The sequence below is a fragment of the Furipterus horrens genome, unplaced genomic scaffold (genome assembly GCF_987537825.1).
Source record: "Furipterus horrens unplaced genomic scaffold, mFurHor1.1.pri manual_scaffold_17, whole genome shotgun sequence".
NCBI lineage: Eukaryota > Metazoa > Chordata > Mammalia > Chiroptera > Furipteridae > Furipterus > Furipterus horrens.
Window position 1 is genome coordinate 23,925,215 of NW_028327187.1, and position 23,506 is coordinate 23,948,720.

A 23,506-nucleotide genomic window follows, 5' to 3' on the forward strand; every position below is an offset into this window, starting at 1 on the left:
GAGTTCTTTAGATATTCAGAATACTAGACCCTTATCAGATATATATTTGAAAATATTCTTTCTCATTCTGTAGGTTGTCTTTTGCTTTCTTAATAGTGTCCTTTGAAGCATGAAAGTGCTTTCAATTCTATGAATTCGAGGTCATGTGTTTTTTCATTGGTCACTTGTGCTTTTACTCATGTCTAAGAAACCATTGCTAAATAAATCCAAGGTCACAAAAGTTTACACCTATATTTTCTGTTAAGAGTTTTATCGTCTTAGCACTTCAGTTTAGGTTTTTGACCCTTTTGAGTTAATTTTGATATCTGGTGTGAGGTGGGGTCCAAATTCAGAGATATGTTACTAGATCCAGCTTGATAGTATTTTGTTAAGGATTTTTTACTCTATCTTCATAAGAGATATTTGTCTGTAGTTTTCATTTCATGTGATGTTTTTGTGTAATTTTGGTATCCTTTTGTGGAGGAGAGAAATTTCCCAAGTTCTTACTCTAAAATTTTTGCTGATGTGCTATTATTAATATTTTAATACATATATTACATAGTGGTTTATTGCTTAATTTATCATTTATTCAACAAGTATTTATTCATTACCTACTAAGTGTAGTGCTTTGCTAAGCACTAGAAATACAGTAATGAACAAGAATGGCATTTTTCTGTGCCCTCATGAAAATTACACCCTTGTGGAGGAAGACAGTCTAAAAGAAGCAATTACAGTACAGCGTGATATGTCATGATGAGGGAAAAATAGAGGGCTATAGGAGATTATAGAATTTAAATTTACATTTAACTTCTTTTCTTCTGGAAGGAGGTTAAATGTAAATTGGGACTCAAAGAACAAGAAGAATAGTTGCCAGGCAAAATTAGAACGTATGTAAAGGCTCATGATGCTGTGAAGGAAGGAAGCGTAGAATTTGATGGGGAGGAGGGTGACGTGAAGCAAGGAGTTTTGAAGGAACAAGATTATCAAGAATCTTGTGAATAAAATTAAGATATATACTTGGGGATTGACTGTGGGAGAGGGGGTAGGTAGGTGAGGTAGAGGAAAAATGGAACAACTGCAATAGAAAAAAAATAAAAAATAAAAATATATATATACTTTATCCTAAGGGCTATGGGAAGTCACTCTGTTTTAAGCTGAGCAATGACATTATCTTTACTATGAATTCAGTACTTAGAACACATAGTAACTTATGAACTAATAAATTATTATTCATAAATATGATTTAGTTTTTCTAATAATTACATTTATTTATAGTTTAGTTATAAATTATTACTTTCATATTTTTCTCTGTGTTAGTATAGAGCTGATATTTTGGTGTCGGGACTCTTACACTCCTAAAAATTGTAGATCCCCCCCACAAAGAGACTCATTTATATAAATTATATCTATTCCTATTTATTGTATTAGAAAATTAAACTGAAGAGTTAAAAAACTACCATGTCATTTTAAATTACTACTACTAATAATAAAGTCATCACATGTTCACATGTCTTTTTTTATAAGAAAATAGATATTTTTTTCCAGAACAAAGTACTTTAGTGGGATGAATGATACTGTTTTATATTTTTGCAAATCTCTTTAATTGCTGACTTAATAGTAGACAGCTGGAATCTCATATATTCTTCTGCACTCCGTCTGATTCGTCGGCAGCCGTCCGTCTCGAGAGACGATGGTGTAGCTTCTTAAGAGTCTATCTGCACCGCCGAGAATGGCTGTGCAGTTCAACTCGGGAGTGACACGGTATCTGTCTCCTCCCGTGTTGAATCGACATCTTGCGATGACGCTGGAGTGTCCTCTCCAGTGAAGCTGAAGCTACAGAGCCTGGGCAGGGTGATATGGAGGGTCTGCTGTTGCCCATGCAGCAGACCCCCCCTCTCTTCGCAGCTGAAGGGCCCAAGGGAAAGACGGAGTCGATACAGCTTGGCTTCAGGTGCGCCGCAGGAGTTGCCGGTGTTGACTACAACGTCAAACCGCCTTAGGGACTCCGGCTCCGGATTTTCTGTCAGGGTTTACTCCCTTAGCCTTTCCCCTGAAGAGGTATGCCGCAAGGCAGCGGAGGTTTTTTGGAGTCAGAGTTTTCCTTCTCTGATGTGCCCTGACTGGAAGATCGAACCAGCGACACTTAGCTCGCAGGCCGACGCTCAATCCACTGAGCCAAACCAGCCAGGGTGACTCCGTCTGATTAGAGGGATGAAAATTCAGCCTCGCTCAAATATACAGTTGGAAAAAGAAAAGTGTTTTAATACCCTTTTTGATAATTAAGGCTAATTTTCTCTGACACTACACACAAAATTTGACAAGCAATAGTTTCTTAAAGGTTAGCTGCAATGTGAAATATGAAACCATATCAACTATTTATTTTCTGTTTCAATGTTTCTTGTACTTTAAATAGATCTTCAGCATTGCGTGATTTTTGTATCATGCTGCATCAGTCATTTGAAAATACTGGTTCACTGAGTTATGTTGATCTGCTAGAGGTTAATAGCACTTTGTTATACAACATCAAAATATCATATACAGCAGGTCCTTGAATAAAATCATTTTGTTCAAATGTCATTTCATTATAACACCCATGAGATGCTGTAGGAACTTAACTCTTGTTTATATCAATTAGCCTGTGGTAAGATTTGTTTGCTTATACGTTATCTCCCTCAAAGAGTCAGAACCTATTGGCAATGTTAGTGAGGACTTGCTCTACATCAATTACACCACATTCTCATCAGAAAAGGCTCTAAGTATTGGGAAGCTGTCAGGCTCACAGTGGAAGATATGTTTTTCTAAATTCTGATTTTTGCTTGATAGTGAAAAAATTAATTTATTTTTAAAGACTTTATTTTCTTAGAGAAGTTTTTAGGTTTACATACAACAAAATTGAGAGGAAGGTACAGAGATTTCCCATAGGTCCCTTGCCCCCACGCATATATAGCCTACCCCATTATCAACAGCACTCACTAGAGTGGTTTTCTTTTTTTGTTTCTGTTTTGTTTTTATTTTGTTTTTCTAGGATGCACCTACATTGACACATAATCCTCTGAAGTCCCAAAGTCTTAGGGTTCACTCTGTGTTGTACATTCTATCGGTTCGGATCTAAGTATAATGGCATATAGCTACAATTGTAATATCATATTGAGCATTTTCGCTGCCCTAAAAATCCTCTCTATTCTACTTACTCATCTCTTCCCCTCACGGCCACCCATGGCAACCACAGATTTTTTTTTATTGTCTCCATAGTTTTGCCTTTTCCAGAATGTCATATAATTATATTCATACAGTGTGTAGCTTTTTTCAGATTGGCCTCTTACACTTAGTAATATGCATTAAACTTTCCTTCATGTTTCATGGCTTGACAGCTCATTTCTTTTCAGCATCGACTAGTATTTCATTGTCTGATACCACAGTTTACTTATCCCTTCACCTACTAAGGGATATATTGATTGCCTCCAAGCATTGAAAATTATGAATAAAGCTGCTGTAAACATTCATGTGCAGGTTTTTGTGTGGGCATACATTTTCAACTCCTTCTGAAAAATACCAAGGAGCACAATTGCTGGAGCATATGGTAAGAGTATGTTTAGTTATATAAGACACTACCAAACTGTCTTCCCAAGTAGCTGTACCATATTACCTTCCTACCAGCAATATATGAGCGTTCTGTTTGCTCCTTATTCTCTTCAGCATTTGGTGGTGTCAGTGTTCCACAGTTTCAGTATTTCAATAGCCAAAAGCATTCTACGGCCATTCAATAGGTGTGTAGTGGTGTGTTGTTGCTTAATTTTGCATTTTCTTGATGACATATGATGCAGAGGATCTTTTCATATGCCATCTGTATATCCTCTGTTGAGAGGAATCTGTTAAGGTCGTTGGCATATTTTTTAATGGGCTTGTTTTTTTCTTGTTGAGTTTTAAGGATTCTTTGTATATTGTAGATAACAGTCATTTATCAAACCATGTCTTTTGCAAATATTTTCTCAACTCTGCCGATTGTCTTCTCATTCTCTTGACAATGTCTTACAAAGAACAAAAGTTTTTAATTTTAATGAAATCTAACTTATTATTTCTTTTTTTTTTTTCTTATATGGGATTTAATTTGCTATTTTTCTAGTTTCCCAAGGTAGAAACTTAGGTAATTGATTTTAGAACTTTCCTCTTTTCTAATACATGCATTATTCAGTGCTATAAATTTCCCTCTAAGCACTACTTTCACTACATTCCACAGATTTTGATAAGGTGTATTTTCATTTAGATTTCTTTGACCCATGTGTTATTTAAAGGTGTGTTGTCCAATTTCAAAATATTTGGGGATATACTAGTTATCTTCCTGTTAATGATTTTTAGTTTCATTCCACTGCGGTCTAAGAGTAGATATTGTATGACTTTTTTCTTTTAAACTTGTTAAGGTGTATTTAAGGCCCAAAATGTGGTCTATCATGGTTACTGTTCCATGTGAGCTTGGGAACAATCTGTTGTCTGATGTTGTTGGGTGAAGTAGTTTATAGATGTCAATTATATTCAGTTGATTGATGGTGTTGTTAAGTTCCACTTACTGATTTTCTGACTTTTGGATCTCTTCATTTCTGAGAAGGGTGTTGAAGTCTTCAACTATGATAGTGCATTCAACTATTTCTTCTTGCAGTTCTCTCAGTTTTTCCCTCATGTACTTTGAAGCTCTGTTGTTAGGTACATGCGTGTTAGGAATCCTGTCATCTTCTTGGAGAAGTAACCCCTTTATCATCATGTAATGCCCTTCTTTATTCCTGATAACTTTCCTTCATTTTAAGTCTGCTCTGTCTTAAATTAATACAGCTGCTTCTTCTATCTTCTGATTAGTGTCCACATGGTGTATTTTTCTCCATCCATTGAATTTTAGTCCTTATGTGTCTTTGTATTTAAAGTGTAGGCAACATGTAGTTAGGTCATTTTTTAAAAGTATACTTTATTGATTATGTTTTTACAGTAGTCCAAATTTTTCCCCTTTGCTCCCCTCTACCCAGTACGCCCCCTTCCCTCCAGCAACCCCACCCCCCTTAGTTCATGTCCATGGGTTGTGCATATCAGTTCTTTGGCTTCAACCTTTCCCATATTATTCTTAATAACCCCCTGTCTACTTTGTACCAGCCGATTATGTTTCTTAGTCCCTGCACCATTTCCTCATTTCTCCCCCTTCCCCCTCAGCTGATAACCCTCCAAATGATTCCCATACCTATGATTCTGTTCTTATTCTGGTTTACTTAGTTAGATTTTGTTTTTATTTTTTTAGTTTCAGTTGTTGATAGTTGTGAGTTTGTTGTCATTTTAGTGAACATTGTTTTGATCTTCTTTTTCTTAAGTAAGTCCCTTTGACATATTTCATATAATAATTGCTTGGTGATGATGACCTCCTTTAGCTTCACCTTGTCTGGGAAGCACTTCATCTGCCCTTCCATTCCAAATGATAGCTTTGCTGGATAGAGTAATCCTGGTTGCAGGTTGCCTTTCATCCCATTGAATACTGCTTGCCAGTCCCTGCCTGCCTGCAAAGTGTCCTCTGAGAAATCAGCTGATAGTCCTATAGGCACCCCCCTGTAGGCAACTCTCCACCTCTCTGTTGCTGCCCCCAGGACTCTCCTTATCTTTCACCTTTGGCATCTCAATCATGATAAGCCCTGTTGTGGTACCCTCTGGGTCCAGCTCACCCGGGACCCTCTGTGCTTCCTGGACCTGTATGTCCATCTCCATCGCAAAATTTGGGAAGCTTTCCTCATTTTTTTCAATTCTTGCTTCCTCATTCAGCACTGGTTGACTTTTTTCCTTCCTTATGTTCCAAATCATTGATTTGAACCCCGGTTTCCTTCCTTTCGCCATTGGTTTTGTGTGGATTTTCCTTCATTTCACTTAGCATAACCTTCACTTCTTCCCTTATGCGTTTGCCATACTCAAGCATATCTGTCAGGCCTGTGAGCATCTTTATCACCAGTGTTTTGAATTCTGTGTCTGTTAGGTTGTCTATCTCCTCATCTGTTAGATTGGCTATCTCTTCGTTGTTTAGTTCTCCCACTGAAACTTTGATCCATTCCCACTTTTGGGCCATACTTCTCTGTCTCCTCATTCTGACAGGCCCCTGTGTTTGTTTGCCTCTGCATCCCAGGTAGAGCTGTCGCTTCTGTTATGTTGTAAGGGGCGGAGTCTTAGGGATTTGCTAGTACAGGGTGACCTGTTTCACTACGCTGTGGCACTGTATGTGGGGGAGGGGTCCAAGGGGCAACAATGCCACCTGCCCAGCACTCGCCCCACTTCCAGGCACTTTTCCCACATCTGCACCGGACTGGCACCCCTCTAGCTGCTGCCCTGGCCGTCGTTCCCAGAGTGGGTGGGTCTGCGGATGTTCTAGGACTGTGGGAGCCCTTTAAACAAGCGGACTCTGCTGAGACCAGCAGTTTCTGCTTCCACCCCAACCCCCACTGGTCTGCACAGTCAGAAGCAATGAGGCTTGATTTTCCCTGGTGTTGGGACCGTGGGCTGCGAGGTCTGGTGAGGGGCTGTGAACACTCCCAGGTGTCCCTCCTGACTTTTTAAAACATGTGACTGCGCTTTCCGCCGGCCTGCTGCTGCCACCACACCGTGTCCTCTCCACCCCGGCTCTGCCCCTCCTACCTGCCTGGATGAGTATTTCTTCTTTATATCTTTGTTTGCTGGACTTCCATGTAGTTTGATTTTCTGGAACTTCTGGTTGTTTCTAGTTTTGAGGTAGTTGTATTCCTTCTTAGTTGTGGAGGGGGACGTAGTGTGTCTGTCTACGCCTCCATCTTGGCCGGAAGTCCTAGTTAGATCACTTTTGATCCACTCTTTTAATTGATGCATTTAGACCACTGACATTGAAAGTTATTATTTATATAGTTGGATTAACATCTACCATTTTAGTTACTGTGTTCTCTATTTGTTCTATTTGCTTTTGTTCTTTGTTCCTATATTTGTCTTCCTCTCTTTTTCTATCTTTTATGGTTTTAATTTATCTTTTTATATGATTCCATGTTCTCTCATTTTTTAACATATCAGTTATAGTTATTTTTTAAAACTTTTTTAGTGCTTCCCTACGCATTTGCAATATATACTTACAACTAATCCACGTATACCTTCAAGTAACACGGTACCACTTCACAGGTTGTGCGAGTACCTTATAATAACAAAATAATCTCAATTTCTTCCTCCCACCCTTGTACTATTGCTGTCGTTCATTTCACTTATATATGTTTATATGTAATGGTACATGCATAAGATATACATAAGCATACATAATCAAATGCAAACTTGCTATTAGTGTTTTGAACCAACTTTTTGTTGGATCAATTAAGATTAAGAAAAATGTTTTTATTTTTATTTTACTTTCAGTTATTTCTTCTTTAATGGTCTTTCTTTTTTTTATGTATATCTCAGTTTCTCACCTATATTATTTTCCATCTCTCTAAAGAACTTCTTTTAACACTCACTTCTTGTAAGGCAGGTCTCACTGGCAACAATTCCCCTTAATTTTTGTTTGCTTGAGAAAGTATTTCTCATTCACTTTTAAAATATAAATTTTCAGGATATAGAATTCTAGGTTGGTGATTTTTTCCTCTCAACACTTTAAATATTTCTCTCTATTCATGCTTGCATGGTTTCTGATGAGAAGTCAGATGTAATTCTTATCTTTGTTGCTCTATAGATAAGGTGTTTTTCCCCCCTTCTGGCTCCTTTTAGAAATTTTTGTTTCTGTTTGATTTTCTATAATTTGAAGATGCTTTGCCTAAGTTTAGGATATTTAGTTGCTGCTGTTGTTGTTAGAGGGTTGGGTTTTTGGTTTGTGTTTTGTTTTGTTTTTGCTTTTGCTTTGCATTTATCCTGCATGGTGTTTTTTTAAGCTTCCTGGATCTGTGGTTTGTTGTCTGACCTTAATAATTCTTCTATTCATTTCTCTCTCCTTTTGGCATTGTCATTATGCATATGTTCCATCTTTTGTAGTCCCACAGTGCTTGGATATTCTGTTTTTGTTTTTGTTTTTGTTTTTTTATTCTCTTTGGTTTTCAGTTTTTGAGGATTCTGTTGATATATCCTTTAGCTGAGAGGTTCTTTTGTCAACTTTGTGTAGTCTAATAATAAACCCATCAAAGGCATTCTTCATGTTGGTTGATCTTTTTTTTTTTTTTTTTTTTTCCGGCATTTCCTTTTGGGTCTTTCCTAAGATTTCCACCTTTCTCCTTATATTACCAATCTTTTCTTGTATGCTATGTACTTTATCCATTATTAAAAATTATACTTTTAAAAAATTCCCAGCCTGACAATTCCAACATTTCTGCCTTGTCTGGTTTTGATGCTTGTTTTGTCACTTCCAATTATGTTTATTGCCTTTTGATATGCCTTGTAATTTTTTCTTGATAGTTTGACATGATCTACCGGTTAAAAGTAACTGCTATAAATAGGCATTTACTACTGTATTGGTAAGGCAGAGCAAGAGGGGAGGCTTCTACAGTTCTATGATTAGGCCTCAGTATTTTCATGAGCCTTGGCCTCTAGACTGTGAACTTCACAAGTATTTCTAAGTTTTTATTTATTTTTTATTTTTTTATTCTGCCTTAGGTGGGTCAGGATGTTTAAAGTGGGCTAAAGTCTGGTATTTTCCTTCCACAGGTAAGTTAGGCTCTGAAAATACCCCAGCAGATTAGACATTGCTTAACTGGTTTCTACTGAGGGCAGACCTTGTTGAGAACACAATGCTATGATGTATTTAAAACTGGTTCCTTTTTTATCTTCCCCATGCTGGAAGCCTGAGGGAATTTTTATTTGATATTTACTATGGGAATTTGGTCAAGCTCCTGAATGTAAATTTCACAATATTGTGGGGTCCTCTTATTATGGAATGTCCCCTGGAGATCTTAACTCTGGGTGTTTTGTGAACTGAGCCTCCAGCAATTTGTGAATTACAGTTTCAATTTTCCTACAGTACCACTGTATTCAAAGGCTATTTTTGCTCCTGAATCTCTGCTCTGGTGAGCCCAACTCCCTGTATTTGCCTCTGTCTCTCCAATCTTGATGACAGTAATTTACCCTCTGTCTTCTCTTCTCTTACGAGTCCAAGAAGAGCTGACTTTTTTTTTTTTTCTTCAGTCTGTTTAGCTTCATATTTGTTGTTAGGATGGAGTGGCAACTTCCAAGCTCCTTACATGCAGAACTGGAAGCCCTGATAGTACAAATGTTATCATTGCTTACAAACACTGTCAGTTCTTTTCTTCGAAGTAACAGGCTCACTTTGTTCTTTTCCAAGAAAATGCCTGACAGATACTCAAGTCTGAATAACATTAGTTTGTCAGTTTTTCAAGTAAAAATGTTTCCTGGGAAAAGTATTTAGTTCATCTCATAGGCACACATGGGCTTTCCCTTTAGATGGCCATCATACTTCACTATGTAGCGGAGGAACTTTATTAACCCTTTCCATTTCCTCATACATAATACTAAAAAGACATGCATTCAAGGGTCAAGATTTACTAAAATTAATTTTTACTATTTCAATTATATTCTTAAGTGTAACTGGCTTTTAAAAGAAAATACTGGGAGTGCTTAGCATTCAAAAATACAGTGACTGCTATTAGAGTTTGGTGCTGTTACCTGACTCATACTAAGGTGCCAGCAGTTTTACCTGCCATGACTTTTGTACTATCAGTGTGAATGTCCTAACATTTGTTTGAGGATAAACCATTCATTTTAACAACATTATTGAATACTGAGTATTTCAGCAGTACTAATTTTTTCCCTAAGCTCTCATATGATAGTCTTCAATGATTAGTTGGTGCTGATGCTGGGTGAATATGAGCAAAACAGCAAGTCCAGCTTATGTCTGTAGATTTCTCCATTTGAAAGCAAAACCATAATTCTGCTGAGGAGATTTTAACTTCATCTTTATGTTTGCAGCTAGATCTTTAATTCATTGAGTTAATGTCTTTGGAATGTGGCATGATTTCTTCTCCTGACTCTCCATACTGCATTCAGCAATGTCAACTTGACAGTGTTTATTAGTTTCTCCACTACTGTGTGTACTTTTCCAGCTGCTATAATACCATAGTTTCCCCTATACTATGTTTTGGTGGCCTTTCCATTTATATTCTGAAAAACTGTAACAACTTTTATTTTTAGAGAGCTTATGCCATCTACTTTTAAATATTTAATTTCTTTTCCTTTAAACTGTGCTTGATCAATATCGAGATGACTCTACATCTGAGTTCACATTACTAGTACTATAAAATGTTCTATTGCCTTAAACGCAGTAAGTTATTAGTGTCTTTAAGGCCAAAGGAATGGTAGCTTTTGTTATACTTTTGTTTCTTAATTACAGTTTTAATCTACTATGTAGGTGCCTTCTTTCTATGAGTCAGAACACTATGATAAGTCATAGCATTTTGAGACCTAGCTAGATATTGCAGATATGGGTTGAGCAAGTGAGTCATATAATCTCCATTTTTAAAACCAACTTATCTATCCTTAAATATCAGAAATATGTTGAAAATTGTTTTTATTGTATTGTATAATAAAATATAAAATATATAATAATAAAATTTATAGTTAAGTTTAAACTTAGATTTCCAAAAATATTTGAAATACTGTTGCAAATAACACTACAACGTGTATTTACTTCTTACTTCATACAGACATAAAACTTCTGGAATTCAAAATAACAATTAAATGATAATGAGGTCATAAAGATTATAGTAGGCATAATCTAAGCAGCCAGTAAAAACACTAAGTACTGAGAAACAATTAACCTGTTAAAAATGCATATATTTGTACCCTAAACCAGCTATCTTAGAAAATTATAGAATACATAAACATATATTCCAGAGCAATGATTTCATTACACATTATATACCCTCTGGAAAGTTTCTCTGTGTGTTTGTGAGGAAGGAAGACTGAAAGGGGCACAATAAAGAAAAAAGAATGAAAGGGACAAATAACGTCTTAGTATTATTATGAAAATAGGTTTGACCTCTAGGACCTCCTGAGAGGGTCTCAGAGAACTGCTGTTATAAAGAATGAATTGGAGGAGGTCAAAACTGGAGCTTGGGAGACCAATTAAGAGGATGTTAGGGTGGTCAATATGCCATGGTTCTTCACCTTGAGCATGCATTGGAATCCCCTGGAGGGCTTATTAAAACAGATGGCCAGACCCCTCTCACAGGGTTTCTGATTCAGTAAGTCTATGGTCAAGCCTTAAAATCTGCATTTGTAACAAGTTCCCAGGTGACATACGCTGCTTTTTGGGGGGCCACACTTTGACATCCACTCTACTAGGGCCTTGCTACTCATCTCAGACCTCACTCCAGACCTATTGTACATGACTATGTGAATAAGATTCCCAGGTGATTTGTGTACACATTAAAATTCAAGAAGCATTGCTCTAAGAGAGAATTAATGGAATCCTAGACATGGAGATGGAGAAAAGTGCACAAGTTTAAAAGTTATTTATGAGAGGAAAAAAGACTTAGTCACTGGACATAAGGGAGTCAGGAAGAGGGAGAACTGATCAGAAATGCCTGTTTCTGCTGTCTTGACAAACTGAGTAGTTGAAGATTCCTTTTCACTGTGACAGGGGGCAAAAGCAGGTGACTACATTTGGGAAAGTAGTATTTGAATTCAGTATTGTGTTTTTTGACTACATGAGGTCCTCTTTTAACCCCCACAATATTGGTCATATGTGATTAAGCAATAATGCCCTGAGCTCTCCGTGCTGGGAAGGAATTGGTATTGAATAAGAAGTGTTAGGCACACGTGCAAGATTCTGTTTTCATCTCAGAAGCCATTTGTTGCAGGTATAAATTAGTAAAATACAAATCTCTTCTACAAAAGGATATTTAACACCTGTTTCTTATCCCTATAGCATTCATGCCCACAAACACAAGGATGCAGGTTAGAGACACAGGGTAACCAGCAAAGATCATGTACCACCTATCAGAAATAGGGGCCCTGAAGAACAGAAGAGGATATTTTAGGTATCCTAAAGCAAAATGGTTTAGACAGTGCTATGTACAAACAACATGGGCAAACTCAGTGTGGTTTCTCTTTCGAAGTGGGGACCCAGTCTCGTCAAACCCTTTTGCTGTGTTTCAAAAGTCCCCAGTATAAAAATTCCTACAGATATTACTTAGAGCTAGCTACATACTTATATACTTGCCAAGCTAAGCCAGGATTCTAACACACAAAGAAGGCTCTAGAAGGTAAGCAGTTATCACTTAATGAATGAGTCACATTTCCCTGGATGTGGAAGACATTACACTTACATCCATTATTTCATTTGATTCTCTCACTACTCTCAGGTGAGACAGGCAGCTATTATCGCCATCGTGCAGATTAAAAAGCTGAGTTCGAAGGAAATTAAATGACTTGTCTTGAGTTATTGAAGTGGTAGGAGGATGAACTGGTACTGAAACAGGTCCCCTGACTCCAAATATTTGTGGTCTTTCACCATATTATAGTGCTGTAGTTCAACTTAACAGTGGACCAATCTGTAGGACATTAGTTCCTTTTTTTTTTTTTGTATTGCAATTTATTTAAAGAGCTGACTTGAATGGAATGTTCAAATAATGGCACCTAATTTCTTAAAATATCTTGATTCATAATACATTACAGATTACTAGTGAAGTTTCACTTTAATGGTCAGGCAATTGATGAGTCACAGCAAAATCTCTGTAGGGGAAAAAACACATTGTCACCAGCTCTGTTCATTATCCTCTGTGCTCTATATCCATATCAATCAATCACTAATTGATGATGATGTGCTTGCTTCCTGAAGTACAGGGTTATAGATTAGTTTAATGCTCATATGCATATTTTCTGTAGGAAAAAAATGAATGAAAAATGCCTGCCATGCCCATTTCATTTTAAGAAAATGTATGTAATGATTACAAGCATATAATAAGAATGATTTTCCCAGCCAAATGTTTATTCATTTCTGTTAATCAGCATTCATTTGAGCTACTTCCATGCAGTTTGTGGAAGCAATGCAAACAGTTGAGTAGTGTGGCAGATTTAAATCAGTAATAAAAACCCTGGGGAAATTAACAAGACAAAACATTAACCACAGACTAAACATTAACATATATTAGCATTTTTATTACACCTGTGGAATTGTTAAATGGGCATGGTTACTACTATTAAAAAGTTTTTCTTGCATATTACATCATTTCAATGTATATTTTATTTTAAAACTTTTAAATTTTAATTAAATGAAATTGAACAACAGTGTAATAGAAAATTCAACAGAAGGAACTGAAGTTCATTATTTCATTTTAACTGGAAACCTATGGAATTCCCACCCCACCCCGTCCCACCACACTATTAGACAGAAAACAAACACCACAGGCTGTAGTCCTCCAGAGTGGAACCCAGGATCAGAATTGGTATTTAAATTGCATAACCTTAGAGAAAGTTTTATTTTTAATTCTTCAGGGCTCTAATGAGTGTATCTATGATTAAATACTAAATTCATACAGATTGTTTAGTAACAGTTCTCAGAAAAGCACTCCGTGGGACCATAGTAATCAGCTGGATTCTAGCAGAAAAGTTATATAATTAATATAACTGAAAAGGCCCTCTAGAGATTCTTAAGTCTTGGTGGCCGCAGGTGCAGCTCTGAAAAGGGAAGGAGTTGTGCTGATCATGGAGAACAGTAGGAAAACCATCTTCCTTCTCAAAAACTGTCAGATTTTTTAGGGCAGTATGTTTACGTGGATTTTCTGGTGCCACAAACTCACTAATGGGAATGTTTCCCTTTCTTCTTCTGCTTCTCCGCTCCTTAATACCTCCTTCTTCTATTATGGATGTGGGAGACATTACACTTTCATCAATTATTTTATTTGATCCTCTCACAACTGCTCAGATAAGGCAGGCATATAGACCGTGTAAGTTAAAACACACACACACACACACATACACACACACACACACACACACACACACACGCCTTTTATATATTTCTTAAGAAAGAAAATGTAAAGCCTTTCATTCATCTGATTTTTAAATCACAAGCAAAATAAATCTCTTAGGGCTCATTTTTAGAATGGGAGAGAATTGGAGGTGTACTTTAAGGCAGTAGCACCATCCTACCCCCATTTTCAAATATTTTAGGCTATAATAGTTAAAGGTTAAAAGGCATTTTGTAGCCATAGGATTAACCTGGAATCTCCATCTGGGAGGAAACTATGAAGAATACACACAGTCCAGATATCAGGTTAGACCTGGGTTTGATTGTAGTAATTACATATTTTGTAGTTGATGCAAGAATCTGACTTCAGGAGCCATAGTCCGGGGTCATCTTGCAGGCAGCAAGGAGGACCTACTCGGGGAGCCACCTCTCCCACAGAACTTGACATCCAATGTTTTGGTATGGCTAACTCACTCTTACCTGGCAGGCTACATTTAAATCACTCCACTAGAAATACTGCCTGTAACTTATGTTAAAACTGGGTGTCAGTTTTCTATCTTATCTTTAATAACTAGCCCTTCTTTGAAGTATGTTTCTAAATTCTGCCTAATTATTACTCCTCCAATTTTGGATAAAATGTCCACAGGACTGCAGAGCATGGTCGCAACCAATACTGGGAAGGCCCAGAGTCTATCCTGTTGACAGAAATCCAGCATGGGAGCGAGGGAGAACAAAAACCAGAAAGATAGACATTGGAGGCAGATCTGGGTTCAGCTGCCAGCTCTGCCATTTACTAACACTGTGGCTTTGCTTAAGTTCCTTAACCTTTTGAGCCTCAGTTTCCTTATCTCCAAATTCGGGTTTATAATACCTGCTCTGTATGCATCAGAGGACTGTTGTAGGACTTGCTGGAGAGAATGGAGAATGGATGTAGGTGTTACTTGTAAAAGACAAGGCTGGAGAAAGGTACTGTGCTACAAATGTGAGGTATTGCTGATTTTGAGAAGCTTACAATATACTGTAGACCTCTGCTCAGCCATCCAGGGGGAAAGATCAAGTCTGAGGGTTTTTGTCACTTGAGAGCTCCCAGAACCAACTGCAGATGTGATCCTGAAAAACAATCTAGTTATATTTTAACTAGTGGAATATATACATTTCTTTATATGAATGGTTTCAAAATTATTTGGAAAGTATTCCCCCCCTTTTTTTTAAGAGCCCAGAATAAATTGTGGCACTTCAAATGTCACATCTTTCTCTTGCATTAAATTAGAATTACAGGTAGAGTCAAAACACAACCCAGAGGGAAGGGGTAAAGGGGGCCAATATGGTGACAAAATGTGACTTGACTTTGGGTGGTGGGCATACAATGCAATGTATACAGATTATGTATCATGCAGGGTGGGGGGAATGAAAGCCTGTTATGTGTGAGAGGTAGAATGAGGTTGTAGGCCAGGACTCTAGATGTTCAGTCTACTGGGTTCTTCATTACACCTTGCTGAGCCCCAGCAGTATATTCTCCTCATGTATGTACAAAGTCAGTGCTTCTGCAGCCTGGTTAGAAAAGAATGGTGCTAAGGTTACTACAATCATCTGCTGGCCCGGATGCGGTCAGAGGCCTTGCCTTCTTATGTTTCAAGTCTTGACACTTCATAGCACTTTTGCTTTCCCTGACACAGGTTCTGCCACTTGAATAAAAGCACCATTAGAAATCACAGTTCTGGAAAAGAAGAAGGTTATTTTCCAGGTCCATTGATAGACACACTTACCTGTTCAATTAATTCACCTCAACTAAGTAAATTAAAGGTAGCAGCATCCTTGACTAGGTACATTAGTCAGAGAAAGGAAATTGGATTGCACTTCTTATTTAAGAGTCTGAAAGTCTTGGGAAGAATATGGATTTATAAAATGCCACTTGGGAGGTTTCTTCAGCAGGTACAACTGCAGATTAACACTCAGGTCTCCCAGCATAGCTTGTTGTTCCCCAAATGTGAAGATGAAAGGACCTCTTTAATGTAAACACTGCATCTCTTCGTAAATTAGGTTTTCTTCTCATGTCCGCCTCTTAAAATATATCATAATATTCACTGAAAGCTCACACAGTGTGGAGGTGAAAGATGTGGGGAGAAGGGCCCAAAGGTGGGGGGTATATTTGACAAATACTTTGTATAAGCCAAGAATTTGCTTCATGGTTGATTTGTGGAAGAAAATACAGCTTGTCTGACAAGATGTGGTGAATTTCAGGTTTCAGATGGGGGAGTGGGGTGTTGGAAGGACACCATTGTTTGACTCTTACCCCACACAGAGACTTGGGGAGTCAGCTCCATAATGCCACGTTGAGTGACTTAGGAAGAAAGGTCAGGCTGCAGATTGCCTACATTGTGATTTTGTCTTAACCTTCCTACTTTTGCCTCAGCTGCACCCCTTTCCAGTAGGTTGGGAGGGGCTCAAAACATTAAAATCTTGCTTTGGCCCAATTAGTATTCACTGATAGAAAGGGCAGATACCCAATGGGAAGGGAGATTACACAGCTGTGGGTTCTGTATAGACAAGTTACTGTGAAAGATGCATGAAAGATTTTTATTACAGTGCTGGATTTGGACCGGGTGTTGGTCAGGAGAATGTGTTGTGTGCTCCTGAAGATGCTAAGACTACTTCAATCCTGGAGGAATACATTGTATTGATGTATGTTTACAGAATAATAAATAGATATTTATGGAATGAATATTAAGGTTTTTTCTATGAACACTTACCCTGCAGTTTAACAAAGTAAAGCCATATATGTCTAAGGACATAATTTTCTGATGCACAGTCTACCCTAAGTTATTTGTGTCTTCATTATGTACTTTGGAAGTCCAACCAGGCAGGCCCATAGCCCAGCAATGTTCAACTGGTGTGCCACAAGAATTTGTAAAACATGCAATACCTGATTAGTCAGTCAATGGCACTGACCTCTTTTCTCTTAGACTGTCAAATAAAAAATGACAACTGTCAACACAGCAATAGTCATCCATTGTGGATGAATTAAAATTATACCTATTTTTTATGAGGTTAGCAAAAAAATCTATTTTGGGGGGGCTGTGGTACAGAATTTTAATGGCGTGTGTTATGAGATGACAAAGATTGAAAATTGCTGCCCTACCCTAAAGCACCCTACCAGACTCCTACCAGTTAGGGTAAATTCAGAGAATGCATATTCCTCTTTTGAAAGTAAAATCAGTGCAAGTCAAATAGCATTACATAAGGACATCTGAAAAATTCAGTATCATACACACCAACACCAAGTGGAATACAGTTGACCCTTGAACAATGTATGGGTTGGAGCAATGACCCCCTCTTGTGCAGTTGAAAATCTGTGTATAACTTTTGACTCCCCCAAAACTAAATTACTAATAGTCTACTGTGAACTGGAAGTCTTACCAATAATATAAACAGTCAGTTAACAATATTTTGAATGTTATATATATTTCTATTGTATTCTTACAATGAAGTAAGCTCGAGAAAATGTTATTAAGAAAATCATACAAGAATAGAAAATACATTTATAGCACTGTATTTATTGAAAAAAAATCTACATATAAGTGGATCCACACAGTTCAAACTTGTGTTGTTCAAGGGTTAACTGTATTTTTTTTTTTTTTGATTTTAGAGAAAGGGGAATATTTGGAGGTAGAGAGGGAGAGAAACAGTGATGTGTGAAATAAACATTGATCATGCACCCTGACTGGGGACCAAACTCGCAGCCCAGGCATGTGTCCTGACCAGGAATTGAACTGGCAACATTTCACTTTGCAGGAAGATGTCCAAACAACTGAGCCATACTGGCCCGGGCAAGGGTCAACTGTATTTTAAAGTGTCTGCAACTTTTGTTTCATTCTTATTAATATGAACTATGGAGAATAGCTAGTATGAATATTAGACTATGTGTTGTCTTTCACAAATGGAGGTTATGCTACTACTGATTCTATATTTTTTTCTAATCCAATAATTTATTTATATATGGAAAAATTTCCCAAGCTATACAAACTAAATGCCATTTATGCCTTTATAAAGAAGTATGTAACTTAGTAAATATTATCATGACCATCTTGAGAAATCCAGAACCTGGGATGATTGTCTTATCAGTAGAGTGGCCTGCCGGTCCTGATACAAAGAGCTTTCTTCCATTCACTTCAGTTGATTCACCATTATTAAGTGCTAACTGTACAAAATCCAATCTCAATTCTATGGCGGTACAGAAGTGACAAAAGTATAATCCCTGTCTTCATGAGGTATTTCTAATATTTTTCCTAAAGTGTACAATCTATACATTCACCTGAGCTATGCTGACTATGTCTTTGAGGACTGGGAATCCTCATCCCCATTAGCCAAAAATATAACACAGAGATAGACAACACTGCGGTGATAGGCAGAGGGAAGGGCAGGTGGGGACAGTTGGAGGTGGGCAAATAGGGGAAATGAAGACAGAAAGAGATTTTACTTGGGGCAGTGGGTACATGGTGCAGGGTGCAGATGATGTTTTGTTGAACTGTACACTTGAAACCTGTATGGTTTTGTGAAACCATTTCATCCCAATAAATTCAATTAAAAATGTAGAATGTAAAGAACTGGAAATCAAGCATCGTTTTTTAGTGACGTGATATTGCATAAGCTTTGAAGTCTGACAAATGGGGTCAAAGTTAGACTGAATCCACTGCCCATTTGCCTTAGGCAAGTCATTTAGCCTCTCTGAGCCTCAATTTTCTCACGTGTAGAATGGGAGTGATAACATTTAGCATAGTATCTGGCACAAGGGAGGCATATAGTAGTATTTATACTTATTTTTTACTTTATTTTTATTGTTTACACTATTACAGATGTCCCCGTTCCCCCTCCTTTGCCCACTGACCTCTTGCCCTCACAATACCTTCCCTCTGGTCATCACCACACTGTTCTCTGTGTTTATGGGTTATGCATCTATATTTATACTTCTTCATATAGAAGTTCAATTAAGCTTCTCTCTGAAAGTGAAAATATATACAATCTACAAATAATTTAACCAAATCATTTAGAATTGAAGTAAGAAAGCTAATGCCATTTTTTATCATTGCTATATGAGTGTAAAAGAGCTAAGCTTTAGAGGGAGACATCCAGTAAGTATTTTTGATAAAGGGAGGGAGGAAGAAAGAGAGGGGGTTAGGTGGAGAGGAGGGAGGGGGGAAAAAGCAATTGAGGAAAGCAGACTCTCTAAAGTACCTACGAGGTCTGTCCAGAAGGTATCCAGCCATGTAATATGAAAATGGAGACATTTATTGAAGAAGATACAAGATACAAAAAGCATTGTACATAGGACAATGACACCTCAGTCCCCTTCAAAGTAGGCAACTTGGAGCCTCACACGGTTCTCCCAATCACCATCAGCTGCCCCGTCGTATTTTCCCGAGTCTCAATGATAGAGAGGGACAGAATTCTCTTCCCTGTCAAAGGTGATTTTAGTTTTGGGAAAAGCCAGAAGTCACAGAGTGCCAAATCTTGGCTGTAGTGGGGCTGAGTCACGTGGGTAATTTGATGTTTCACCTAAAAACTCTGTATGAGACGTGGTGCATGAGTGGGTGCGTTGTCATGATGAAGCTGCCAGTCACCAGTTGCCCATAGCTGCGGCCTTCTGAATCATCCCAATGGTTTCCATGGAAGAATGTTCAAGCTTAACACAAAATTGAATACAGATTCATTGCTCTACTCGCTTAGATATTTTGAATACAACAACCACACAGTACACATGCTCACTCAGCAGCATCTACCACCCCCAACTGAAGTTGTCATTGTTCACTCATGTGCATTCCAGTCCACTCTCCTTGGTTGCCAGGTTATATCAATGTTATGCAAACCACTATTATATTAACAATGGTTGGACTTTTTCCAGACAGACCTCGTATATTTTTAATAATCTCAATCCTAAGCTTATTCAATGGTATATGATTCATAGCTGATGACACTGGCTATTGTGACTGGTGGGCTTGCCTTCTTCCTTTCCTTGGGTGTTTTGAGGAAAGTCAGATGAGCAACTACTTTGACATTTTTCAGAATACCCTAGCTTAGGTCTTATAACAAAATGCTCATAAGAATGGGGAACATTCTGTGCATAGGAGGCTGCTCTTCTATTAACAGACTACTCTACACATTTCCATACACCCCCTCATCTCCTGCACTGGTTCTTCCTGAATTTTGTAATGCCCACTTGTGAACTTCTTTATACATATAAATACCAAGCATCATTGAAATGTATCAATGGCATAAGTGCTATATAGAGGGTCCTCTCAAATATGCATTGCACTATAGAAAAAGAAAGCGTATTTTATCTTAGGAAATCTCTGAATATGCTGCGTTCCTTGTGCCTCCACCCCAAGTCTTCTGCCTTCTTTCCCACAGATAGTCCTTTCCCTTAAAAGCATATCACCCTTTGGGACTCCAGTAACAGCTTCATTCTGCTCTTTAAAAATAAACTGGGGAAGAAATGGAAGTATGTTTCAGAATTCGTTTCTACTGTCCTATCTATGAAAGTATCATATAAATAATTATATTGCATTTCTTTTTCCAGATTGGCAAGTTATGTGCCCATTCTCAACAACGCCAATATAGATCTGCTTACTATCCCGAGGATCTGTTTATTGACAAGAAGGTATTAAAAGTTGCTCATGTAGAACATGAGGAAACCTTATCCAGCCGAAGAAGGTGAGAATTTTTTTTCTCTATTTTAGCATACAATTAGCAATTGTGTTATAAGGTTGAAAACCACTAGAGTGAAACTTCCTAAATACATGCTATTTAGTCCTTCAGAGTAGAGTGTTTGGTTAATTAAATTCTGTCATCTGCTAATGCTAAAGAAAGAAGAGATTTTATTATATCCAAGCTATATTTACATGTAAGTTTACCATATGTAAATATTAAGTACAGCAAGACAGGGTGAAATGGACTTCTGTATTCAATATCTTTATTGATAAAACATTTTTTTGTTATGATTTAGTCTCACAATGCCATGATTTGGTTTGTGGCTTTCCCGATTATGAACAGTGAATCCAGCATGAGTTCATCAGAGAGAAAACAGCAAGCATACTCATGTGTATATATACACACACAGTGAACACTCTACACACTCTTTTAAGGATGATAAAATGAAGGATTCAGTTCCTATTTATTAAGATAGCAGGCAAGGGACTAAATTAAAGTTTGTTTCTTATTCTCTTCATCCCTCCTCACCACATCCAGATTCCCTCCTTTCCTATTCTTGTTTCACATTTTACAAATAAAGGATAAAAATTTGATAGAAAGCCCAACACAAATCTAGGGGAACTGCCTTAACCCAAAGCAATGCACATGTAGCCAACCCTGCCACTGGCTCAAGAATAGCTAGACTTGGGTTCTGCTTCCTCATGACTTTGAGGACATAGGGATAGATTGGCCTATAGATGGAAAAATTAAGAGATGAAATAAGTAACATCTCAGATTTGGGGTAAGTTATTCCATTTATATTCATTAACTACAGGCTTTGAAATGGTAATCCCTAGTCATATATGATACAGTTTAGAGTGAGAGAGACAATAAAGCTGCTTTGAGAGAAAGTCCTCCAAAGAAGTGTATCAGGAAGTCCCATTTTCTTTTCTTTTGTTGATTATCAAGCTAATGGATTCCTAGTTTCCTGTGACAGCAATTCTCAAGTGTGATTCGAGGACCCAAGGAGTCCTAGAAACTCTTTCTGGAGGTCATTGTGATCTGCCTTTTGCTAACTACATATATGTGTGAAGCTGGCTTTTGTTCATCTACTGCAACCAAAACAACATGTTGCAACAGATGAAATGCAGAAGCCAATGTGAGAATTTATGTCTCCTGTTAAGACAGGCAGTAAAGATATTTTGCAAAACTGCAGAAACAATATTACTTTTCAGCTCTGACCAGCGTGACTCAGTTAGTTGGGCATCAACCCTCAAAGCAAAGTCTCCAGTTCGATTCCTGGTCAGGGCACCTGCCTGGGTTATGGATTTGGTCTTCATTCGGGGTGTGTACAAGAGGCAACCAATTGATGTTTCTTTGTCACATCAATGCTTCTCTCCCTCTCATTTTAAAAATCTTTTAAAAAGCAGTATTATTTTTTCATTAAAATGTTACTTATGTTAATACAATATCTCATTATTGTTAGTTTAAAATTAATAATAAAATTTAAAATATTTTCTGTGTTTTAACATATAAAGCAGTAAATATCAATAGATTTATATCACATAAACAAAAGGTCTTTGGGGTCCTCAACAATTTTGAGTGTTAAGGAGTTGTATTAGCTATCTAGTACTATATAACAAATAACCGCAAAATAGTGATTTAAACCAAAAAAAATTATCTCACAGTCTCTGTCAGGAATTTGGGAATTGCTTAGCAAGTTGGTTCTGAGTCTCTGAAGATATTTCCATCAAGATGTTGTCTGAAATGCTGACATAGTTTGGAGGCTCTACTTTGAAGGTGGCTCACTTACACATTTAGCAAGTTAGTGCTGGTTGTTGGACGGAGGCTTTAGTTCTTCACTACATGGACCTTATAAGTATCCTTACAACAGGGCCTCTGGCTTCCCTGGAATAAGTGACCCATAGAAGTGAGCAAGAAAGAAAGCTGTTATGTCTTTTATCACCCAGTCTCAGAAGTTGACCTACTCTCAATTCTGACATGCTCGATTTGTTCAAAGCGAGTCACAAATTCTGGTCCACATTCAGGGTGGGGGAGATTAAGCTCCACCTCTTGAAGGGAGTAGTATCAAAGAATTTGTGGACATATTTAAAAAGCACCACAGGTTCCTGGCACCAAAATACTTTGAAAACAACTTCCCCATAGCACAGGGTTCTTTGGGAAGTTTTTGTTTTTCTAAGAAGACAATTAAACCATTTCTCCTGGCTCTCTTTAGTCCCTGACTGTCCTTTGTCTCTTGTTTGCATTGCTTTAACTCTTTGTCCTAATCGCCTGAGGAATTAACCTGTAATTGATCTTTAACCAGTAGAAACCCCTTGCATATTAGACTGAAGCAAATAATTTATATAATATTATATATTAATTATGTATAAATAAAATATAAATTATAAGTAATATACTTATAATAATGTATACTTATATTATATCTGTATCATTATATACATGAATTTTAGGAAGCACCTAATATGTGCCAAAATATATACTGGGTACTGAAAATCAAGACACAGTCTCTGCTCTCCAAATCAGTGTAATGTGAAAATGGACTTAAATGCAAACAATTCCAAAACAGTTTTGTAAGTGCAAAGAATGTCCAGAGTATGCAGAAGCAGCCAATGGGGAAAGAGAGAACTTCTCTGCCTAGGAAGTTACAGTGAAAGAGTCATGGAGGAGGTGGCATATGGATTTGTAACAGAATCACATGCAGAGCTTTTTCAAAGTAAACACTCTAACGCAGTCCCATTTTGAGATTACCCTGTCAACCTGGATACGTTTTTGAGTAAGTAGGAGATTCATCAAGGCCCTGCTGCCATGGCTTTTATCTTGAGCTCTGTGGGGGGACAGGGAGGACTCTCTGGGTGTTGATACCTCCAGGGAAAAAAG

General features: G+C 37.5%; 1 protein-coding gene across 1 annotated transcript in view; it reads left to right on the forward strand.

The window, feature by feature from the left end:
* GPC3 (glypican 3) overlaps positions 1–23,506 on the forward strand; it is a 408,165-nt gene that overhangs the window by 248,707 nt on the left and 135,952 nt on the right. The window contains exon 4 of the mRNA XM_090263980.1: positions 20,496–20,629. Within this exon, the coding sequence (XP_090120106.1) occupies positions 20,496–20,629 (134 nt within the window). The remainder of the gene's footprint in view (positions 1–20,495; positions 20,630–23,506) is intronic.